Here is a 21,889-nt window from a genome sequence, read left to right on the forward strand (position 1 = left end):
GACTATTCTGTGCTTCCAACTTTGTGGCAACAGTTTGGGGAAGGCCCTTTCCTGTTTCAGCATGACAATGCCACAACATCAGTGCCCAACCTCACTAATGCGGTTGTGGAAAGCCTTCCCAGAAGAATGGAGGCTCTGTTATAGCAGCAAAGGGGGGACCAACTCCATATTAATGCCCATGATTTTGGAATGACATGTTCGACGAGCAGGTGTCCATATACTTTTGGTCAAGTAGTGTAGCATCGATCAACAGAACTACAATCAGGAATACTTGGGTGTAAGGCCGAGAGATTGGGGTGTGTGTTACCTGAGTGTGTCCTCATGTGTCTCTTCAGTTTGTAGGTATCTCGGCTGGCGTAGCTGCACAGACTGCACTGGAAGGGCCTCTCGCCTGTATGGGAGCGGATGTGTCTCTTCAGCTTACTCACCTGGGGCAAAGAGAGAGAGAAACATTTAAACAACATTCCAGTTATACATTGCAAATTAGTTCACAGCTAGATAACATGTAAAAATAGATCCGAGGTGCGTACTTACCTCCACACTAGCGTAGTCACACATGGAGCACTTGAAGGGTTTCTCAAATGTGTGTTTGTAGCGACGATGACGCACCAGCTCTCCACTGGTCACAAATGCCATGTCACAATCTTGGCATTTATGAGGACGAGTGCCTAAAACGGAGAGGGCAGTGGCAATAGTTAACATAAGTAACACTCACCCTATCCATTCAATAAGGATAAATACAGTTGAAGTCAGAAGTTTACATACACCTTAGCCAAATACATTTAAACTCAGGTTCACAAATCCTGACATTTAATCCGAGTAAAAATTCCCTTTCTTAGGTCAGTTAGGATCACAACTTTATTTGAAGAACGTGAAATGTCTGAATAATAGTAGAGAGAATAATTTATTTAAGTTTGTATTTCTTTTATCACATTCCCAGTGGGTCATAAATTTAAATACACGCAACGCTACCAAATACTAATTGACTTTAAAATTGTTTAACTTGGGTCATACGTTTCGGGTAGCCTTCCACAAGCTTCCTACAATAAGTTGGATGAATTTTGGACCATTCCTCCTGACAGAGCTGGTGTAACCGAGTCAGGTTGGTAGGCCTCCTTGCTCGCACACGCTTTTTCAGTTCTGCCCACAAATTTTCTAGAGGATTGAGGTCAGGGCTTTATAATGGCCACTCCAACATCTTGACTTTGTTGTCCTTAAGCCATTTTGCCACAATGTTGGAAGCATGCTTGGGGTCATTGTCCATTTGGAAGACCCATTTGTGACCAAGCTTTAACTTCCTGACGTCTTGAGATGTTGCTTCAATATATCCACATCATTTTCCTGCCTCATGAAGCCATCGATTTTGTGAAGTGCACCAGTCCTTCCTGCAGCAAAGCACCCCCACAACATGATGCTGCTAAACACGGGCTTCACGGCTGGGATGATGTTCTTTGGCTTGCAAGCCTCCCCCTGTTTCCTCCAAACATAATAATGGTCATTATGGCCAAACAGTTCTATTTTTGTTTCATCAGACCATAAGACATTTCTCCAAAAAGTACCATCTTTGTCCCCATGTGCAGTTGCAAACCGTAGTCTGGCTTTTTATGGCGGTTTTGGAGCAGTGGCTTCTTCCTTGCTCTAGCGGCCTTTAAGGTTATGTCCCATTTTACTGTGGATATAGATACTTCTGTACCTGTTTTCTCCAGAATCTTCACACGGTCCTTTACTGTTGTTCTGGGATTGATTTGCACTTTTCGCACCAAAGTACGTTCATCTCTAGGAGACAGAAAGCGTTACCTTCCTGAACGGTATGACGGCTACGTGGTCCCATGGTGTTTATACTTGCGTACTATTGTTTGTACAGATGAACGTGGTACCTTCAAGCATTTGGAAATTGCTCCCAAGGATGAACTATACTTGTGGAGGTCTACAATTGTTTTTCTGCGGTCTTGGCTGATTTCCTTTGATATTCCCATGATGTCAAGCAAAGAGGCAGAGTTTGAAGGTAGGCCTTGAAATACATCCACAGGTACACCCCCAATTGACTCAAATTATGTCAATTAGCCTATCAGAAGCTTCTAAAGCCATTATATAATTTTATGGAATTTTCCAAGCTGTTTAAAGGCAGTCAACTTAGTGTATGTTTACTTCTGATCCACTGGAATTGTGATACAGTGAATTATAAGTGAAATAACCAGTCTGTAAATAGTTGTTGGGAAAATTACTTGCATCATGCACAAAGGAGATGTCCTAACCGACTTGCAAAAACGACAGTTTCTTAACAAGAAATTTGTGGAGTGGTTGAAAAACGAGTTAATGACTCCAACCTAAGTGTTTGTAAACTTCCGACTTCAACTGTACATATATATATATATATATATTTTTTAAACAGCCTGTGACTGAACATGTGAGTCTGTAGATACCTGTGTGTGTGTTGAGGTGGTTCCTCAGCAGTGTGACCGTTCTGAAGGCCCTCCCACACAGATGGCATTTGTGTGGCCTCTCATCTGTGTGGCTCTTCATGTGGCGGTCCAGGTTAGAGCGCCGGGGGCAGGTGTAGCTACACAGCTCACACTGGAACGTCTTCTTCACACCTGAGACACAAAAGAGGTTATTAAACACATAAAAAAATTGACTCAGCGAAATGACGTTGCCACGAGCAGCACCACAAATATTGAGACGAGCGAAATTCATGATGCCGCGCTCACTGTGACACAGTGTCTGCACAGGCTCGCATCACGCTGCTAAGAGAGTGGTAGCCACGGGACCAAAACAGCACAGAAGTTGAGCCTTGCGCCTCAACGCTCATCGTTGTTGCAGAAATTTACCCTCTATGCGTTCTACTTGCTGCATCTACGTCATCGCCGAGTCTCCCTTTAACACACACAAATCTCCTCCTCACACCCCAAAAGAGGGGTTGCCATATCCCCACCGAGACACAAAACTTGACCTTTCACACAACTCTGACCTTTCTTTTTTATCTTAGTGGGTTTGGGTGGCTTCATGTTGCCCACAACCTTCTCAGCATTGACCTCAGAGAGCATCCCCTCCTGCTGCTCCTCCTCAAAGTCATACACAGACACGTCCATGTCTCGCTCCCCCTCCCCGTAACGCAGGCGGCTCTTCTTGCACTTCTTCCCCTTGCGGATGCCAGCAGTTGGTTGGTAATCTGGGTCTTTTGACCATGTCTGGTCCTCTACTTGGGGCTCAGCTTCCTCCTCCTCCTCCTCCTCCCCCCCATGGATCACCTGGAGCTCATCCTGGGCTGCCTGCAGTTCTTCCTGCTCAACTGTCTCCACCTCTCCATTCGCCCCCACCTTCACCACCTTCACCAGACAAAAACAATTTGCCAGGAAGGGGTTAGAGTTGTATTATAGTCAGTGCATCTCACCAGAGCCTTCAGGCCAAAGTGTGTATAGAAACATTAAGCAGGATATTAAAATTCTTGTTTAAAGTGTGTGTGTAGTTGAGTAGCGTCCGACCTGGAAGCCCTCGGGCAGAGGGAGGGTGTGGCAGATCACTGGCTCTGCCTCAGTATTGCCTGCTGAGGCGTCAACGAAGCTGGCCTGGAGCTCTTCCACGGTGGCTGTAGTGACAGGGACCTGCACCAGCTGCAGCTGTCCAAGCCCCAGCGCTGCACTCGTCTGATCCATGTTCCCCTCCATGTTCACCACCTAAAGTCAAGACACAATCAGGGTCAGTCAGTTCTCTGAATAATTTATGCCTACAAGTTTGGCTTACAAGGGATATCTTCCAAACCTCTCTCAACGTAAACTCACACTAACCTGCAGGGTGATGATCTGTCCCTCATCTCCCCCGGTGACCGTCACTGTTCCGCCCCCTTCAAGGACCTCAGTCTTCATCTGTAGCAGGGCAGGGTCAAGGGTCGAGTCCAGGGTGTCCATCACCATCATTTCAACATTCCCCGTCACCTCTTGGGGTGCCACACCCCCCTCCATCAGGGAAGCCTCTGCAGTCTGGAGCAGCTCTGCTCCCTCCCCACTGTCCTGGAGACCCTCGACGTGAGCGGTCTCAATGGAAACGACATCACCCTCCATAGAAACGACCTGATAATACCAGAAGAATTGTAAAATAAATAACTTTGAAGCATAGTGGTTAGAGCGTTGGACTAGTAGCCGGAAGGTTGCAAGTTCAAATCCCGAGCCGACAAGGTACAAATCTGTTGTTCTGCCCCTAAACAGGCAGTTAACCCACTGTTCCTAGGCCGTCATTGAAAATAAGAATTTGTTCTTAACTGACTTATAAATAAAAAAGCATGATACACTATATACACACAAAAGTATGTGGACACCCCTTCAAATGAGTGGATTCGGCTATTTCAGCCACACACTTTGCTGACAAGTGTATAAAATTGAGTGCACCGCAATGCAATCTCCATAGAAAAAACATTGTCAGTAGACAATTCTATGCTTCCAACTTTGTGGCAACAGTTTGGGGAAGGCCCTTTCCTGTTTCAGCGATACATAAATGGTTTGTCGTGATCGTTGTGGAAGAACTTGACTGGCCTGCACATTGTGCTGACCTCAACCCCATCCCAAAGGTGTTTGATGAATTGGAAAGCCAACTGCAAGCCAGGCCTAATTGCCGAACACCAGCTTATTATTTGATCTTTAATCCTGCTTCTCTGTCTACCAACCATTTGACAAAGTCCCAATAAAAAAAACAGCACTCCCAAAATAAGAAGATCATTTTTTATATATATAAGAAACTCACTGATAAAAGGAACCTACCCCGTTCACCCTCATGTGTCTTGCCCCGGTATTGCTGATGTTTTTGTAACATTACCGTGCGGGTTATAGAGGGAGCTCGAGCTCTCATGACAAGTTTTAAATCGAAAGGCGGCTGTAGGCGGACCAGGCTGGCGAGATGGGACGTGGTGCCGATAGCTTCTGAAGAAGAAATCTACTCTCCGTGCTCGCAGACATATTTGGGCTACATATTAAGGGATGACTCTACATTCCCTCATTCCGTGTTTACTCTCGGGAACCTTTGTGAAACGTTACCTAGTTACCGAGCCAACTTAACTAGAGCCCCATTTTGTGAAGCCGTAAAATAGCTTGAATCCATAGAAAGTATTATACAATTAGTGTTGATATATTAGAACCAAAGGATTGTTGTAGAACATCGACTAAAATAACTACCCATGTAGTAAATCTGAAATACTACAGAAGAGATTTATTGATTACATTTTTTTTCTTCCGAAGTGTTGCACCATGAGTGATTGATCACATTAAGGATGTGACATTGATACAACGTATACATCGACAAAGTTTAAACTCAATGTTAACCTTTCGTTCTGGAACCCGGAGACGCAGGTTCTCTCCTCAAAAGAGGAAACAAAGGGCACGAGAAGATGGACGCCTGGCCTAAACAAGCCACTAAACATTAAGGCGTTTATAACGCGATCGGTGCCTAAATACGAACCAATAGCAGTCCAAATACACTAATACGTTTAACAGAAGCTCTAACTTCTGGGTTATAAATGTTTTTAGTAAATTTCGATAACGATAGAGGGAGACAAACACCCCCCCGCCAGTCGCCTGGACCGCGAGCCCCACCGTGACACCTAGAGGCCGACGACAGCTCCTACAAAAATGCCCCCCTTCATCGGAGAAAGTGCCGTTTTACCTGCTCCTCGGTCTTCCTTTTTCTGGTAAATTTGCTTGAGCGCTCAGTGCTTGTTCGGTCTTCCTCTGGCAACGGTAGGGAAGATTGCCCTTGCGTCCCAGCGCTATTAATCTTCTAACGCTTTGACAGAGTTATCTCGACACAAAATGGTGGCCTGGAGCGAGCGAGTGTGCATGCGCAGACAGAGGCCCGACGGGAGAAGTGGGAGGGGGGTAGTGCAGCAGTTGTGTGGCAGTGACGTCTGAGCGCCAGTTTTGAATTCCAGGGTTCGTGGGCGTGGTTCTGGGTGAACAGTTGTTTCCACATGACAAAAAAAGTTGTATTTTTTCTATAATTAGTTTGCGTTACCGTAATAGGGATATATTTCACTATGAAAAGCTAAATATTTCAAGACTACCATGCAACCACAGCATAAATGCATGCTTGTAAGAATAGTTTGTGAAAGATGTTGCTTTCATTATATAACAAATATGTATTGTGGGGCAGGGAAGGATTGATGCAGGCTATGATAGTGTATGCTTGACTTGGGCAAGAGCTCACTGGAGCTGAGTACCTGCACCTCCAACGTTCTACTGCTTGAGCTCCTAATCCTTTTATAAAATATTAGCTCAAAGGTATTGTGGAGCTCTTACACCTAAAAATATACAGTACCGGCACCAAACATTTGTACCAGCACCTATTTTAGCCCAAGTCAAGCACTGTGTATATCCCATATACCTCCTTCCAATTATCAATAATTTAGTTAAAGGTTAAAATAATATTGTGGGAATATGTTTGGCCTCCTCCATCATGACCCAGGAGAGGGCAGTACAGTTTAGAAAGACATTAGACTGGAAGTCATGGATGTAAAAGTGCTGCTTTTTGGGTATTGGATGCCAGCACAGAACATTTGAGGGGTTTTGTTTCATTGTTGTCATTCTCAAATACTGATTTTAAAGCACACCGAAAGTACTCTCATAGAAATACCATCCAATGTAGTAGGTTAACCAACAGATTTTTATAATAAAGTTTAAACATCTGAAAGCAGGCAACATATTTGCTCAACATTATTTATTTATATGAAACAGTAAATAATTGTATCTTTTATAGTGCACAATCTGTAAGTCATCCTGAAAATAAACAACGTATCAAAACTCTTCTTTATACTCATTCATATTCTTCTCTGGTTCGTAATAAAAATATCATTTTCTTCATGTATTCGTTAACTGACAATCCCTCTTTCTGTAACTTGAGGCACTTTCTGATTGAAGAGGCTCCATTAGACTAAAATTGTATCTTCACTGTAAGGTGACTGTGTGTGTACACGTGGCCTTTGGATGAGTGGACAACAATAGTCATTCATGTTTTCAATCACGAGTGGAGTGAGGGAGGCAAATATATTTATGTTCATTTGCGCAATCTCCACCTCCATGGCAGAAATTGCTTGTCTGATCTAGAAGAACTCCATGGCAGAATTTGATTGTCTGATCGAGAAGAGGAGCAGAGCTCTTTGATCTGTTAGTGGTGAAATGGTAAGGATTTCTTAAGAGAGTGGTGGGATTAGGATGGCATCTGATAATGGTCTGAAGAAGTGGCATCTCCATTATGTTAAAGGACAGTGGTGGCTATACTGCTGTGGGTTGAGGAGCGGGGTTTCAACACAGGATGCCTCATCACCTGCATGACGCATAAATACAACTTACTCTCCACCAATGACACCTCCACAATCAATACAGTGCATTCAGAAAGTTTTCAGACTCCTTGACTATTTCCAAATTTTGTTCCCGGTACAGTCTTATCCTAAAATGTATTCAATATTTTTTTCCCTCATCAATCTACACATAATACCTCACAATGACGAAGCGAAAACAGGTTAATAATTTTTAGCTAATTTATAAAAAATAAAAAACAGAAATAACTTATTTACATAAGTATTCAGACCCTTTGCTTCGAGACTTGAAATTGAGCTCAGGTGCATCCTGTTTCCATTGATCATCCTTGATGTTTCTACAACTTGATTGGAGTCCACCTGTGGTAAATACATTTGACTGGACATGATTTGGAAAGGAACACACTGGTCTATATAAGGTTCCACAGTTGACAGTGCATGTCACAGCAAAAACCAAGCCAAGAGGTCGAAGGAATCGTCCGCAGCATTGAAGGTCCCCAAGAACGCAGTGGAACCATCAAGACTCTTCCTAGAGCTGTCTGCCTGGCCAAACTGAGCAATCGGGGGGGAAGGGCCTTGGTCTGGCCTTGACCAAGAACCCGATCGTTACTCTGACAGAGCTCAAAAGATCCTCTGTGGAGATGAGAGAACATTCCAGAAGGACAACCATCTCTGCAGCACTCCACTAATCAGGCCTTTATGGTAGAGTGGCCAGACGGAAGCCACTCTACAGTAAAAGGCACATGACAGCCCGCTTGGAGTTTGCCAAAAGGCACCTAAAGGGCTCTCAGACATGAGAAACAAGATTCTCTGGTCTGAGGAAACCAGTATTAGACTCTTTGGCCTGAATGCCAAGCGTAAAGTCAGGAGGAAACCTGGCACCATCCCTACGGTGAAGCATGGTGGTGGCAGCAGCATCATGCTGTGGGGATGTTCTTCAGCGGCAGCACCTGGGAGACTAGTCAGGATCGAGGGAAAGATGAACGGAGCAAAGTACAGAGAGGTCCTTGATGAAAACCTGCTCCAGAGTGCTCAGGACATCAGACTGAGGGAAGGTTCACCGTCCAACGGGACAATAACCCTATACACACAGCCAAGGCAATGCAGGAGTTGCTTCTGGACAAGTCTCTGAATATCCCTGAGTGGACAAGTCTCTGAATATCCCTGAGTGGCCAAACCAGAACCCAGACTTAAACTCAATCAAACATCTCTGGAGAGACCTGAAAATAGCTCTACAACAACACTCCCCATCTAACCTGACAGAGCTTGAGAGGATCTGCAGAGAAGAATGGGAGAAACTCACCAAATACAGGTGTGCCAAGCTTGGTATATTTTTATTTAACCTTTATTTAACTAGGCAACTTTTATTTAACTTGTAGTGTCATACCCAAGAAGACTCAAGGCTGTAATCGCTGCCAAAGGTGCTTCAACAAAATACTGAGTAATGGGTCTGAATACTTATGTAAATATGATATTTCAGTTTTTTATTTTTGATTCATTTGCACATCCTACAAAATAAGTCTGACTACTTTCCAAATGCACTGTATATACAAATTACACACACATCTCGATCAACACCACTCACACTTCAAACCACTCTCAAGTCAGCAGATTCCCCTGTGTTGACCCTCCCCCTCACCATGCTCCTGTGTGGCAGGGATGTCCATCTCTGTAACCTGCTCCTCCTCCTTCTTGTCTTCCACTTTCTCCTTCTCTTTTTCTTCCTCTTGCTCTTCCTTTGTCTCACTGGAGGCCTGCAGCTGCTCGCTACTCTCCTCCTCCTATGTAAATGTTACATGCAAAGTTCTCTACAGTTCAGAACACTGAAACATAAGGCACTATTTATACAGGCATAAACCCATGATCATTATCATTACCTCAGAGCTGCAGTCTGCATCTAGAGGAGGACAGTCCTCATTCCGGAAGCCTTCAGGGGCCTCGACAATGATTTCTATAACATCGTCCTCACACTCATCACTGCTGAGGAAAGCAAAAAGTAGAATATTACAGACCACAATCTGACACACTTAATCTGACACACACACCCAGACTCTGACTCACTCTGTGTAATACAAAATATTGAGCAAACAGTTCTGTCTTATGAAATGGATATGAAGGATTTGGGCACATTCAACGTAGCGTGAGAGTAGAGCATTAGAAAACAGCACTATGCAACTTCACCCAGTATTATACAAACTAAATCCACCATCCAGATTCAACTAAATTCACATACCATTCCGCTTTTCAAACACTGGATGGCAGGATGAGTTCAGTTAGAGCCTGATACATAATAGAAGGGAATGCTGACCTCTCAGCAAAGTCCCTTGTCTCGTCTTCCTTCTCTTCTTCCTTCTCCTTCTCATCCCTCTTCTGTTCATCTTCTTCCTCTTCTGCTTGTTCTTTCTCCTCCTCTTCTTCATCATCAAGGTCAGAGCAGTTGAGAAAATCAAAGCTCTCCAGGGCAGTCTCAACTTCCTGAGTGAAGCTGAAGGACCGACTGTGAGATCGACCCTATGGAGGAAAGAGACTTAGTACACACATCACACAATTACATGTCTACCCACACACAATTACATGTCTACTGTCACATACACTCACAGTCACTGTCTCTTCAGGTAGTGTTAGCTCTTGTGGTTGAGTAGATTGGAGTCTGTGAATGTGTTCCGCGGAGGACTTTTCCTCCCTCAGTCGCTCTCCCAGTACACAGTCTGTGGGAAGAGGCTCAACTCCAGCCCTAGGCTTCTCGGCCTGCAGTGTTGAGGCTGAAGGAGCATCACCTTGATCCACTGGGGTTGAAACACATGACTCTGGGCCCCCAGACTCAAGCAAATCCAAGGCTTCATGCATGTCCTGGTTAGAGCAGTGAGAAGCCACACAGGAGACTTCAAGGTCTAAGCAGGGTAGGGGTTCTGGAGTTTCAGAGGACTCAACTGATTGGTCAGACAACCTGTTAGTCGAAGCACAGTCTATGGCTCTCTCACTGACATGGCTGAGAGATCGCGAAAACTTCAAATGGCCATTCAGCAGTGTACACTTCACAGAGTCTGTTTTACCAAATCCCTTGGTGGCGTCTGGCTCCCCTTCCTCCTGATTGGACAAGAGGGATGGGGTAGAGACGCTTGATAGGCGGGGATTGAAGGAGATCTGGATAGTGGGTGTGGTCTGCAGGCTGTGAGTGGCCATCATCCTGTGTGTGTGTCCCATGGCTGGGCTGGAAGAGTCGTCTGATGATTCAGAGGAGTTTGACCAGACTGTACCATTCTCCAGCTCCCCTGGTCTCCTCAATAGATACTACACAGCGATAAATGAGAGAGTGAAGGGGTGGGGCAGAGGAAGAGAGAAATATGTCATCAATAATAGGCGAATCCATCTGACAAGACATGGAGGAAAAAAATATATTTATTTCCATCTGGAAAGGAGAATTTAAATTCCTATTTTGATGACCCGGTGTTGCTGTCATACAATTTTTTGCTTTGTATTTTTCAGCCCTTTTTCCTCCCCAAATGCGTGGTATCCAATTGGTAGTAGTTACAGTCATGTCTCATCGCTGCAACTCCCGTACTGACTTGGGAGAAGTGACACACAACCCAACCAAGCTGCACTGCTTCTTGACACAACGCCCATCCAACCCGGAAGCCAGCCGCACCAATGTGTCGGAGGAACACCTGGCGACCGTGTTAGCGTGCACTGTGCCCGGCCCGCCACAGGAGATGCTAGTGCGCGACAAGACAAGGATATCCCTTCCGGCCAAACCCTCCCTAACCCGGACGACATTGGGCCAATTGTGCGCCGCCCCATGGGCCTCCCGGTCGCGGCCGGCTGCGACAGAGCCTGGACTCGAACCCAGAATCTCTAGTTGCACAGCTAGCACTGCGATGCAGTGCCTAAGACCACTGCGCTACTCAAGAGGCCTCCTGTCACACAATTAACTTGGCTAAAACATCATTATGACAGAACAATTACACCAGAACTGCGCACTGAACATATGCTTTAAATACAAATATGATTTTCTATATATCTGAAGGACAAAATAATAAAATTCCGTAGATGGCACTGCATTTCAGAAAATTGCAATGATCAGACTACATTGACCAAGACTCACTCACTGGCTAGTTCACATTTACCAAGTACAGAACACTGAAAATCATGACTTGATGACAAAACCACCACACACTAACCAGACCACCATATTTCAACTACAGACAACCACACTTCTTCAACTGTATGCAGCCACACACCAACTGTGAGTGTATTCGGCTGGGTGGAGAAAGCCTGTCCGTCAAAGTGTAACGGAACACCTCCAACGTTGACCAGCGTTGGCCCAGTCTGGCCCTGCTCTAAGGAGAAACGCTCTTCGGCGTAGCGAGGAAGAGGAGGGAGAAATTGGACTACTACTCAATCACTATTAAACAGCTAATCGGACCACAGCTACATTCATACTCACTTCTGGTCTCACACATATCACTGGTACCCTCATTCACTCCACAACCAGATCTCCACACAACTCACTCCTATCCTCACACACTTCTCTCCTACATTCACATAGCTCACCAATACACTCACACGCACCACAACCCACTCTTGTACGCTCACACAGTCCTCTCCTACACAGCTCACTGATATACTCACACACCTCTACTACAATCACACACACACACACTACTGTTACCTCTAGAAACACAGCAGCCAGGGAGCAGCTGAAACAGAGCAGCTGAAACATAATTTTTTTAAACTAATAATAGCAAGTAGTAATCAATGGTTATAATAACAACAATAAAACAATACAATATTTAGGTTTTACAGACAATTATGAACTGCTGACTTAAGCATAGGTTAAAGCTGGGGAGAGAGGCAGGGAGGACAAGGTGTGACTCACATAAAACACCTGCTCGCGCATGGAAGGTGTGTCTGGAGGGCTCTGATTGGACAAAAAGCGCTTCGAAACCGTACTGGAGGACGAGGTCTGGTCATCTTTATCAAACGGACTGGGTGAGAGAGAAGGATAGTGTGTGAGAGAGCGAGAGAGAAAGTGAGAGAGGGCAAGATACAGTTGAAGTCGGAAGTTTACATACAGCTTAGCCAAATACATTTAAACTCAGTTTTTCACAATTGCTGACATTTAATCCAAGTAAAAATTCCCCTTAGGTCAGTTAGGATCACCACTTATTTTAAGAATTTGAAATGTCAGAATAATAGTAGAGATAATTATTTATTTCAGCTTTTATTTCTTTTATCACATTCCCAGTGGGTCAGAAGTATACATACACTCAATTAGTATTTGGTAGCATTGCCTTTAAATTGTTTAACTTGGGTCAAACGCTTCGGGTAGCCTTCCACAAGCTTCCCACAATAAGTTGGGTGAATTTTGGCCCATTCCTCTTGGGCCTGGTGTAACTGAGTCAGGTTTGTTGGCCTCCTTGCTCGCACATGTTTTTTCAGTTCTGCCCACAAATGTTCTATAGGATTTTAATTTTTTTAAATTTTACCTTTATTTAACCAGGCAAGTCAGTTTAGAACAAATTCTTATTTTCAACGACGGCCTGGGAACAGTGGGTTAACTGCCTGTTCAGGGGCAGAACGACAGATTTGTACCTTGTCAGCTCGGGGGTTTTGAACTCGCAACCTTCCGGTTACTAGTCCAACGCTCTAACCACTAGGCTACCCTGCCGATTGAGGTCAGGGCTTTGTGATGGCCACTCCAATACCTTGACTTTGTTGTTCTTAAGACATTTTGCCACAACTTTGGAAATATGCTTGGGGTCATTGTCCATTTGAAAGACCCATTTGCGACCAAGCTTCAACTTCCTGAATGATGTCTTGAGATGTTGCTTCAAAATATCCACATAATTTTCCTGCCTCATAATGCAATTCATTTTGTGAAGTGCACCAGTCCCTCCTGCAGCAAAGCACCCCCACAACATGATGCTGTCACCACGTGCTTCATGGTTGGGAATGTGTTCTTCGGCTTGCAAGCCTCCCTCTTTCTCCTCCAAACATAACAATGGTCATTATGGCCAAACAGTTCTATATTTCATTCATCAGACCATAGGACATTTATCCAAAAAGTACGATCTTTGTTCCCATGTGCAGTTGCAAACTGTAGTCTGGCTTTTTTATGGCGGTTTTGGAGCAGGGGCTTCTTCCTTGCTGAAAGGCCTTTAAGGTTATGTCGATATAGGACTCGTTTTACTGTGGATATAGATACTTTTGTACCTGTTTCCTCCAGCATCTTCACAAGGTCCTTTGCTGTTGTTCTGGGATTGATTTGCACTTTTCGTACCAAAGTACATTCATCTCTAGGAGACAGAACGCGTCTCCTTCCTGAGCGGTATGACGGCTGCGTGGTCCCATAGTGTTGATACTTGCGTACTACTGTTTGTACAGATGAACATGGTACCTTCAGGCATTTGGAAATTGCTCCCAAGGATAAACCAGACTTGTGGAGGTTTACATTTTCTTTCTGAGGTCTTGGCTGATTTATTTATATGATTTTCCCATGATGTCAAGCAAAGAGGCACTGCGTTTGAAGGTAGGCCTTGAAATACATCCACAGACACGCCTCCAATTGACTTAAATTATGTCAATTAGCGTATCAGAAGCTTCTAAAGCCATGACATAATTTTCTGGAATTTTCCAAGCTGTTTAAAGGCACGGTCAACTTAGTGTATGTAGACTTCTGACCCACTGAAAAGACTTGTGTCATGCACAAAGTAGATGTCCTAACAGACTTGCCAAAACTATAATTTGTTGACCATAAATTTGTGGAGTGGTTGAAAAACGAGTTTTAATACCTCCAACCTAAGTGTATGTAAACTTCTGATTTCAACTGTATTTACATTCGAGATATATATTATAGAAACAGCTGTATCGTGTGTTATTACTACTGACAAACTGAGTCAGTCTTGACACAAACAGTACTCTTTCTCTCACAAATGGCCTGGTTTGGCTATCACCAATAGAATGGGGAGATAGATGAAGGTGGAACAGGGGTTGAGGTGGAGGGAGGTGAGACAAGGGGATGAATTGGTAAAGAGGGATGATTGAAGTGAGACTGACCTCCAGTTGACCTCTAGGTTCAGTTTTACTGTCCCCAAGTCATTGATATCCACAGCAACCGTCTGAGGCAGTGGACAGAACAGGTCTAGTGTCTCACAGGACACGCTGCCAACCACCACGTGATTGGCCAAGCTCTTCAGCTCAGTCACCTTGGCAACCACAATGGACAAACAACCACAGTCAGTTGAATGGTAGCGGTAAGTTATGTTTTTTAGGACTATTGTTAAGTTCTGGGTATTTTTGCTGTTTGTGTACAATAATGTGATAATAACATGGCAATACAGTAATAACATATCGTTATTATAAACATGTTTATAATATCTATATGTTATTATACATGTTATTATAAACACAAACACGTTTATCCAGAGTTAATTATAGTAAATACTGATTTGATCATAAACACTATCATGCTCCTTCCAAAGGGCTTTCTCACCTTGATTGACAGGAGCTCTGTGATAAGAGGCAGGAAGACGTTGTCTTCACTGTCCCACACCTGTTTACTGCTGACCTCCACGCGGCCTTTCATCCGCCAGCGCTGACGCCCGTAACGCATCAGAACCTGGGGGTCAAGGATACCGTCAGTTACTCATGTGTGTGCGTATACTGCATGTGTGCATATGTCGGTGTAGGTGAGTGTGTGTCAATTAGTTATTCTCACCTCATATTGGTCTCCTGCACACAACCGTGCATAGCCAATCAGACCTGCAATACAAGAGACATACAGTTACAGCACATAACATATGCACACTGGGAGAACACTAGAATGAGAGAGAGAAAGAGAGTGAGGGGGTGGTAAGAACAGATGGGAGTGAGGGGCAGAACAAATTGGTGGGAGAAGGAGGTGGGGGGGGGGTGAGAAAATGATTCACCTTTCATCTTGATGTGAAACTCTCCCATCTGGTTCTCCAGTTCACTCTCCAGCGAACACATGTGCTGCAGAGAGAGAGAGAGAGACAAAGGAGAAAGAGGCGAGAGAGAGAGGCGAGAAAAAGAGAGGCGAGAGAGAGATCGAGAGAGAGAGAATGAGCCATTCATATCAATAATAATCTGTGATGTTTGTTGTCAAAGCAACATGACATTGCGGTCAAACTCTTATTTCTGATATGTTACTTATTTCAAGACTTACTTTACCTTACTTTCCATTCTGTAAATGGCTATTTTAAATGTTAAAAGGCTCTATGAAAGAGAGAATAGCCTTGTTCTCTAACACGTCTCCCCAGTGTACCCATAAGCCCCTGCCCCTTACCTCAGTGTACTCCCTGTAGCCCCTGTTGGCCTCATTCAGGCTCTCCCGTGCCTCCTTGCTCCCTGTGGCAGAGTTAAAGGCTGCCACCATCTTGCTGGCCCCATCCCTCAGCCTCCGCTGCATACAGTAAGCATCGTACAGCTCCTCTACCTGGAACGTTACAGCAACATTACAGCTGTGCAGAAACACTATGGTGATGCAGACCTGTAAAGCTCCTTAATCTGCTACCAAAAAGTATTAGAGATGGTTACCCTATAACAAAACAGAGTCTACTCTGTAGTTACAACATTATGACAACACTATGACAAATGTATGGCTAACAGGTATCTTACTGCACTGCAGATGCACACACACACACACACACACACACAAAGTCATACCTTGCTGAGGTGGAACTCCAAGCGACGCATAAATCTCTCTATAGCCTTCACTTGCTGATAAAGCACAAATATCAAAGACAAGTTATTTGGTCATTAAATCACCCCAAAATGTACATATTCATTAGTTTATTAATAGAGTTGTGAATTAATACAGTCATCTCCCCTGGTGTGATTGAAACCCACCTTATCCAACTCATACAGAGACCCCTGCAGAGAGGAAAGGAGGTATATAAAAGTTAACATCATATTGCACACAGTATTACTCTAACAGAATGTCCTGAGAAATTAAATGTCCCCTAAGTGGGATGGTGCGAGCGGCATTGGCCAGTGTGGTGATGATGGGTTAGTACTTGTCAGACTGGTGTGATTGGTGGTGTGTGTTCTCACCAGACGGCCATTTCTCTTGCTCTCTCCTATCTGCTGCCCCAGGCTGCCCAGCTCCAGCTGGTGGACCTGCAGGAATGACCTGAGAACACAGCATTGTGATGTCATTTCCTGTTTCACTTTGAATAATTTCCTGTATCGCTGTAGACCTGTCTGCTACAACAGTCAGGCCAGTCGTGTGTTTGTGTGTGTGTGTGTGTGTACTCACTGTAGGCCTCTCCTCAGTGCAGAGTACACCTCGTCCAGTCTCTCAGGCTGAGGTATTTTAGGGGTTGGGTTCTTGGTAGCACCTGTAAACATCCTGGCTCCTTTAGAGGGCGATGCCATGAACTAAACACAGAGAGAAATATACTTTGTAATAGACATAGTGGAGTAATGAAGATTAAGAGAGAGACAATAACACACACACACATGCAATGGTGTTTGCTTGTAGTGGCTTCATACTCTACAGGGGGTGATAAGTGGCTAGTCCACACACAGACAGCCAGACACACACAGACACACTACTGCCAATGAGTAGATTTGGCTCAATGAGGAAGATAAGGTCACAGTTCATAGACACTGCAGGGTGGACTTGCTTTTCTCTGCGCGCCAGCCGTCAGTGTGTTACAGCATTCAGGTCTGGAGAGTCTGTCTGTGTGTGGGTGTGCGTGTGATTGAGTGCATGTGTCTTACCTGTGGTGTTAAGGTGGACCGCCCCTACTGCATGCTGGGAGGACTTAGCACGGCGGGGTGGCTTCCACAGATCCTAGGACACATCCTGTAAAGGAACAGGAGGGAAGACATTACAGGTCGGACACACACGCTCTCTTCCCCCCCTTACCTTCTACCATACTCCATCCCACTCCATGGCTTATTTTCAAATGCATCCTTTCCTAATATTCTTTCCTTCATGACCTTTGATGAGAAATGACGAGATAAGTGATATTGGAGAAGACAAAATGCGTATGGGGAAGGAGAGCCATTTAACAGACCTGTTAGGAGTGTGTATTGGAGGCGAAGTCAGGTGCAGGAGAGCAGAGTGTAGTGAACAGGCACACTTTTTATTCCGGTCCAAAGTGACAGCACAAAGTAAAATAAAATGTGCCCAAACACGGAACATAGACAAAACGTAATGCGCGTAACAAAATCCACAATTCCAAAATACACGTAACACAAACAATCTTACACAAAGACATGATGGGGAACAGAGGAATAAATACATATGGATTGATTGGGGAATGAAAACCAGGTGTGCAGGGAACAAGACAAAACAAATGGATACATGAAAAATTGAGCGGCGATGGCTAGAAAGCCGGTGAAGTCGACCGCCAAACCGAAAAAGGAGAGGAGCCGATGTCGGCCGAAGTCGTAACAGTATCACCCCCAGTACCCCGCCCGCCCCCCGACGCGCGGCTCCAGCAGCCGGCGAAGGTGGGACTCACGCAGTAGTTCAGGATCTAATACATAAGCCACTGGAACCCAGCACCTCTCCTCCGGACCATACCCCTCCCACTCCACGAGGTACTGAAGGCCCCCCGCCCGACAGATGGAACGGAGTACACCGGGGCCCCCTCGATGTCCAGAGGGGGCGGAGGAACCCCCCGTACCTCAGACTCCTGGAGCAGACCAGCCACCACCGGCCTGAGGAGAGACACATGGAACGAGGGGTTAATGCGGTAATCGGGGGGAAGCTGCAACCTACTTCGTTCACTCTCCTCAGGACTTTAAATAGCCCCACAAACCACGGACCCAGCTTCAGCAGGGCAGGCAGAGGGGCAGGTTTCGGGTCGAAAGCCAGACCCTGTCCCCTGTTGTGAACACCGGGGCCTCACTGCGGTGATGGTCCGCGCTGGTCTTTTGGCGCAGCGCGGCCTGCTGGAGGTGACCATGGGTGGTTTCCCAGGTCTCCTCCGCGCGTCTGAACCACTCTTCCACTGCAGGAGCCTCGGTCTGACTCCAAAGCTACGGTGCCAGAACCGGCTGGTACCCCAATACACACTGAAAGGGGGAGAGGTTAGTGGAGGAGTGGTGGAGCGAGTTCTGCACCGTCGCTGCCCAGGGCACGAACGCCGCCCACTCCCCCGGCCTGTCCTGCAAATAGGACCGCAGAAACCTGCCCACATACTGGTTCACTCTCTCCACCTGCCCATTACTCTCGAGGGAAGGCTGATCGAGACCCCCAAACGTTCCATGAACGCCCTCCAAACTCTCTAAGTGAAGTGGGGACCTAAATCCTCAGGCACCCCGTAGTGCCGGAAGACGTGTGTAAACAGGGCCTCCTCAGTTTGTAGGGCCGTAGGGAGACCGGGCAGAGGGAGGAGACGACAGGACTTAGAGAAACGATACACAACGACCAAGATTGTGGTGTTCCCCTGTGAGGGAGGAAGATCCGTTAGAAAAATCAACCGACAGGAGTGACCAAGGTCGTTGTGGAACGGGTAAGGGATGTAGCTTACATCTGGGCAGGTGTCTAGGAGCCTTACACTGGGCACACACCAAGCAGGAGGAAACATAAACACTCACATCCCGAGCCAAGGTGGGCCACCAGTCCTTCCCAGACAGACAGCGCACCGTCCAAACAATCCCCGGATGACCAAAGGAGGGTGATGTGTGGGCCCAATAGATCGACTGCTCACGGACAGCAGACGGAACGAACTGAAATCCGATGGGACACTGGAGTGGAGCAGGCTCAGTACGCAACGCCCGCATCCAGCTCCCACACAACCGGCGCTACCAGGCAGGAGGCCGGGAGAATGGGAGTCTGATCCATGGCACGCTCGTCCATGTCTTACATCCGGGAGAGTGCGTCTGCCTTAGCATTCTGGGAACCTGGTCTGTAGGACAGGGTAAACACAAAACGGGTAAAGAACATGGCCCACCTTGCCTGACGAGGATTCAGTCTCCTAGCTGCCCGGTTGTATTCCAGGTTGCGGTGGTCAGTCCAGATGAGGACAAGGTGTTTAGCCCCCTCAAGCCAATGTCTCCATGCCTTCAAAGCCTTAACCACAGCCAACAGCTCCCGGTCCCCCACATCATAGTTCCGCTCCGACGGGCTGAGCTTCTTTGAGAAGAAAGCACAGGGGTGGAGCTTCGGTGGTGTGCCTGAGCGCTGAGAGAGCACAGCTCCTATCCCAGCCTCAGATGCGTCCACCTCCACTATGAATGCCAAAGAGGGATCCGGATGGGCCAGCATGGGAGCCGAGGTAAACAGAGCCTTCAGGTGACCAAAATCCCTGTCTGCCTCAGCTGACCACTGCAGACGTACAGGACCCCCCTTCAGCAGTGAGGTAATGGGAGCAGCCACCTAGCCAAAACCCCGGATGAATCTCCGGTAGTAATGGGCAAACCCTAAAAATCGCTGCACCTCTTTTACCGTGGTGGGAGTCAGCCAATTACGCATGGCTGCTATGCGGTCACTCTCCATCTCCACCCCTGATTTGGAAAAGTTATACTCTAGGAGAGAAGACGGACTGTTGAAAGAACAGGCACTTCTCAGCCTTGACGTACAGGTCATGCTCCAACAGTCGTCCAAGTACCTTGCGCACCAAGGACACATGCTTGGCGCGTGTAGCGGAGTATATCAGAATGTCATCGATATACACCACTACACCCTGCCCGTGCAGGTCCCTGAAAATCTCATCTACGAAGGACTGGAAGAATGATGGAGCATTCATCAACCCGTAATGCATGACGAGGTACTCATAATGCCCTGAGGTGGTACTAAATGCCGTCTTCCTCTCGTCTCCCTCTCAGATACGCACCAGATTGTACGCACTCCTGAGATCCAGTTTAGTGAAGAAGCTCGTCCTGTGCATTGTCTCAATCGCCGTGGCGATAAGAGGTAGCGGGTAACTGTACCTCACCGTGATTTGATTGAGACCTCTATATTCCATGCACGGGCGCAGACCTCCATCCATCTTCTTCACAAAAAAGAAACTTGAGGAGGCGGGTGTAGTGTACGACCGAATGCACCCCTGACGCAGGGATTCGGAGACATATGTCTCCATAGCCACTTTCTCCGCTTGCGACAGGGGATACATTTATCGCACAATCCCCCAATCGATGGGGTGGTAATTGAGTCACCTTCTTCTTACAGAAGGCGAGAGCCAAATCGGCATATTCTGGGGGAATGTGCACGGTGGGGACCTGGTCTGGACTTTCCACCATGGTAGCACCAACGGAAGCCCCTACACACCTCCCCGAGCACTCTAGCGACCACCCCGTGAGAGCCCTCTGTTGCCAGGAAATGGTGGGGTTATGACGAGCCAACCAGGGAAGGCCTAGTACCATGGGAAACGCAGGAGAGTCAATGAGAAAGAGACTGATTCTCTCATCGTGACCCCCCCTGCGTCTCCATGACCAGGGAGATGGTGGCCTCCCTGATTAGCCCGGACCCTAATGGTCGACTATCCAGAGTGTGACAGGAAAAGGTCTATCTACAGAAATAATGAGGATCCCTAAACTAAGTGCTAACGCTCTGTCAATAAAATTCCCAGCTGCGCCTGAATCGACAAGTGCCTTATGCTGGGAATGCGGGGAGAACTCAGGGAAATAAACAGGTACAAACAGGTGGACAACAGAGGACTCTGGATGAGAGTGGTGCATACTCACCAGGGGTGACGTCAGAGTGCCCTGCCTGCTGCCTCGACTCCCAGAGGGACCAACCCGGCACCGACCGGCAGTGTGCCCTCGGGGGCCACAGATGGTGCACGTGAAGGCCCCTCCTCCAGCCTTCCTACACGCAGTCCCTCCCAACTCCATAGGCACTGAAAATATCCACCAGTTGGTCAAAGGTGGTGGTGGCATCCCTGCAGGCCAGCTCCCGTCTGACGTCCTCATGTAAGCTGCATCGATAGTGGTCGATGAGGGCCCTGTCGTTCCACCCTGCTCCGGCGGCCAAGGTCCGGAACTCCAGCGCCAATTCCTGTGTGCTTCTCGTCCCTTGCCTCAAATGGAAGAGTCTTTTAAACTCCTCGAAGTGGTCAAATGCCCCACACAGTGTTTGCCCACTCCAGTGCTCTCCACGAGAGGCATGAGACGAGGGCGGATACTCTCTCCCTTCCTGAGGGAGCTGGGTGAACAGTGGGCAGGTATAGGACCAGTTCTAAAAAGAACCCCGGGCACTGTGTGGCTGTCCAATCATTTTCCCTGGGAAGGGAGAGACGTATTCCACTGGAGCTGGTTCTGGATGAGACAGGTAGAGATTATCCCGGTTGAGCTGGTCGAGGCGCTGGACAGACTTCCTGTCTCTCCCAGCGGTCCATGGTCTGGACAATGAGATCCATCATGGCACCGAGATTATGTAGCATAGCCGCGTTCCTCGACTCCTCTGACCGGGGTACCTGCTCCTGCTGACTCCATGGTTAGGTGTAAGATTCTGTTAGGAGTGTGTATTGGAGGCGAAGTCAGGTGCAGGAGAGCAGAGTGTAGTGAACAGGCGCACGTTTTATTCCGGTCAAAATGACAGCACAAAGTAACATAAAATGTGGCCAAACACAGAACATAGACAAAACGTAATGCGCGGGGGCCTCCCGGGTGGGG

At 46.7% G+C, this 21,889-nt stretch overlaps 1 protein-coding gene across 11 annotated transcripts in view; it reads right to left on the reverse strand.

Moving 5' to 3' along the window:
• The window catches only part of LOC135549541 (transcriptional repressor CTCF-like), a 33,019-nt gene that overhangs the window by 7,348 nt on the left and 3,782 nt on the right, over positions 1–21,889 (reverse strand). For 2 of the 11 annotated variants that reach the window (XM_064979646.1, XM_064979640.1), the window contains exons 2-17: positions 17,042–17,126; positions 16,575–16,696; positions 16,370–16,448; positions 16,166–16,189; positions 15,983–16,036; positions 15,603–15,752; positions 15,226–15,289; positions 15,015–15,058; positions 14,790–14,915; positions 14,354–14,502; positions 12,174–12,282; positions 9,896–10,588; positions 9,606–9,808; positions 9,175–9,277; positions 8,937–9,078; positions 6,685–7,305 (exon numbers count right to left, since the gene is read on the reverse strand). In XM_064979646.1, coding sequence (XP_064835718.1) covers positions 7,232–7,305; positions 8,937–9,078; positions 9,175–9,277; positions 9,606–9,808; positions 9,896–10,588; positions 12,174–12,282; positions 14,354–14,502; positions 14,790–14,915; positions 15,015–15,058; positions 15,226–15,289; positions 15,603–15,752; positions 15,983–16,036; positions 16,166–16,189; positions 16,370–16,448; positions 16,575–16,693 — 2,133 coding nt within the window. In that variant the 5' untranslated portion in view covers positions 16,694–16,696; positions 17,042–17,126 and the 3' untranslated portion in view covers positions 6,685–7,231. Of the gene's footprint in view, positions 1–307; positions 429–534; positions 669–2,423; positions 2,595–2,968; positions 3,327–3,482; positions 3,675–3,779; positions 4,068–4,751; positions 5,238–5,309; positions 5,561–5,649; positions 5,834–6,684; positions 7,306–8,936; positions 9,079–9,174; positions 9,278–9,605; positions 9,809–9,895; positions 10,589–12,173; positions 12,283–14,353; positions 14,503–14,789; positions 14,916–15,014; positions 15,059–15,225; positions 15,290–15,602; positions 15,753–15,982; positions 16,037–16,165; positions 16,190–16,369; positions 16,449–16,574; positions 16,697–17,041; positions 17,127–21,889 lie in introns of those variants that run through there. The other 9 variants (XM_064979672.1, XM_064979655.1, XM_064979664.1 and 6 more) reach the window with 9 other exon arrangements.

The sequence above is a fragment of the Oncorhynchus masou genome, chromosome 1, assembly GCF_036934945.1.
Source record: "Oncorhynchus masou masou isolate Uvic2021 chromosome 1, UVic_Omas_1.1, whole genome shotgun sequence".
Taxonomy (NCBI): domain Eukaryota; kingdom Metazoa; phylum Chordata; class Actinopteri; order Salmoniformes; family Salmonidae; genus Oncorhynchus; species Oncorhynchus masou.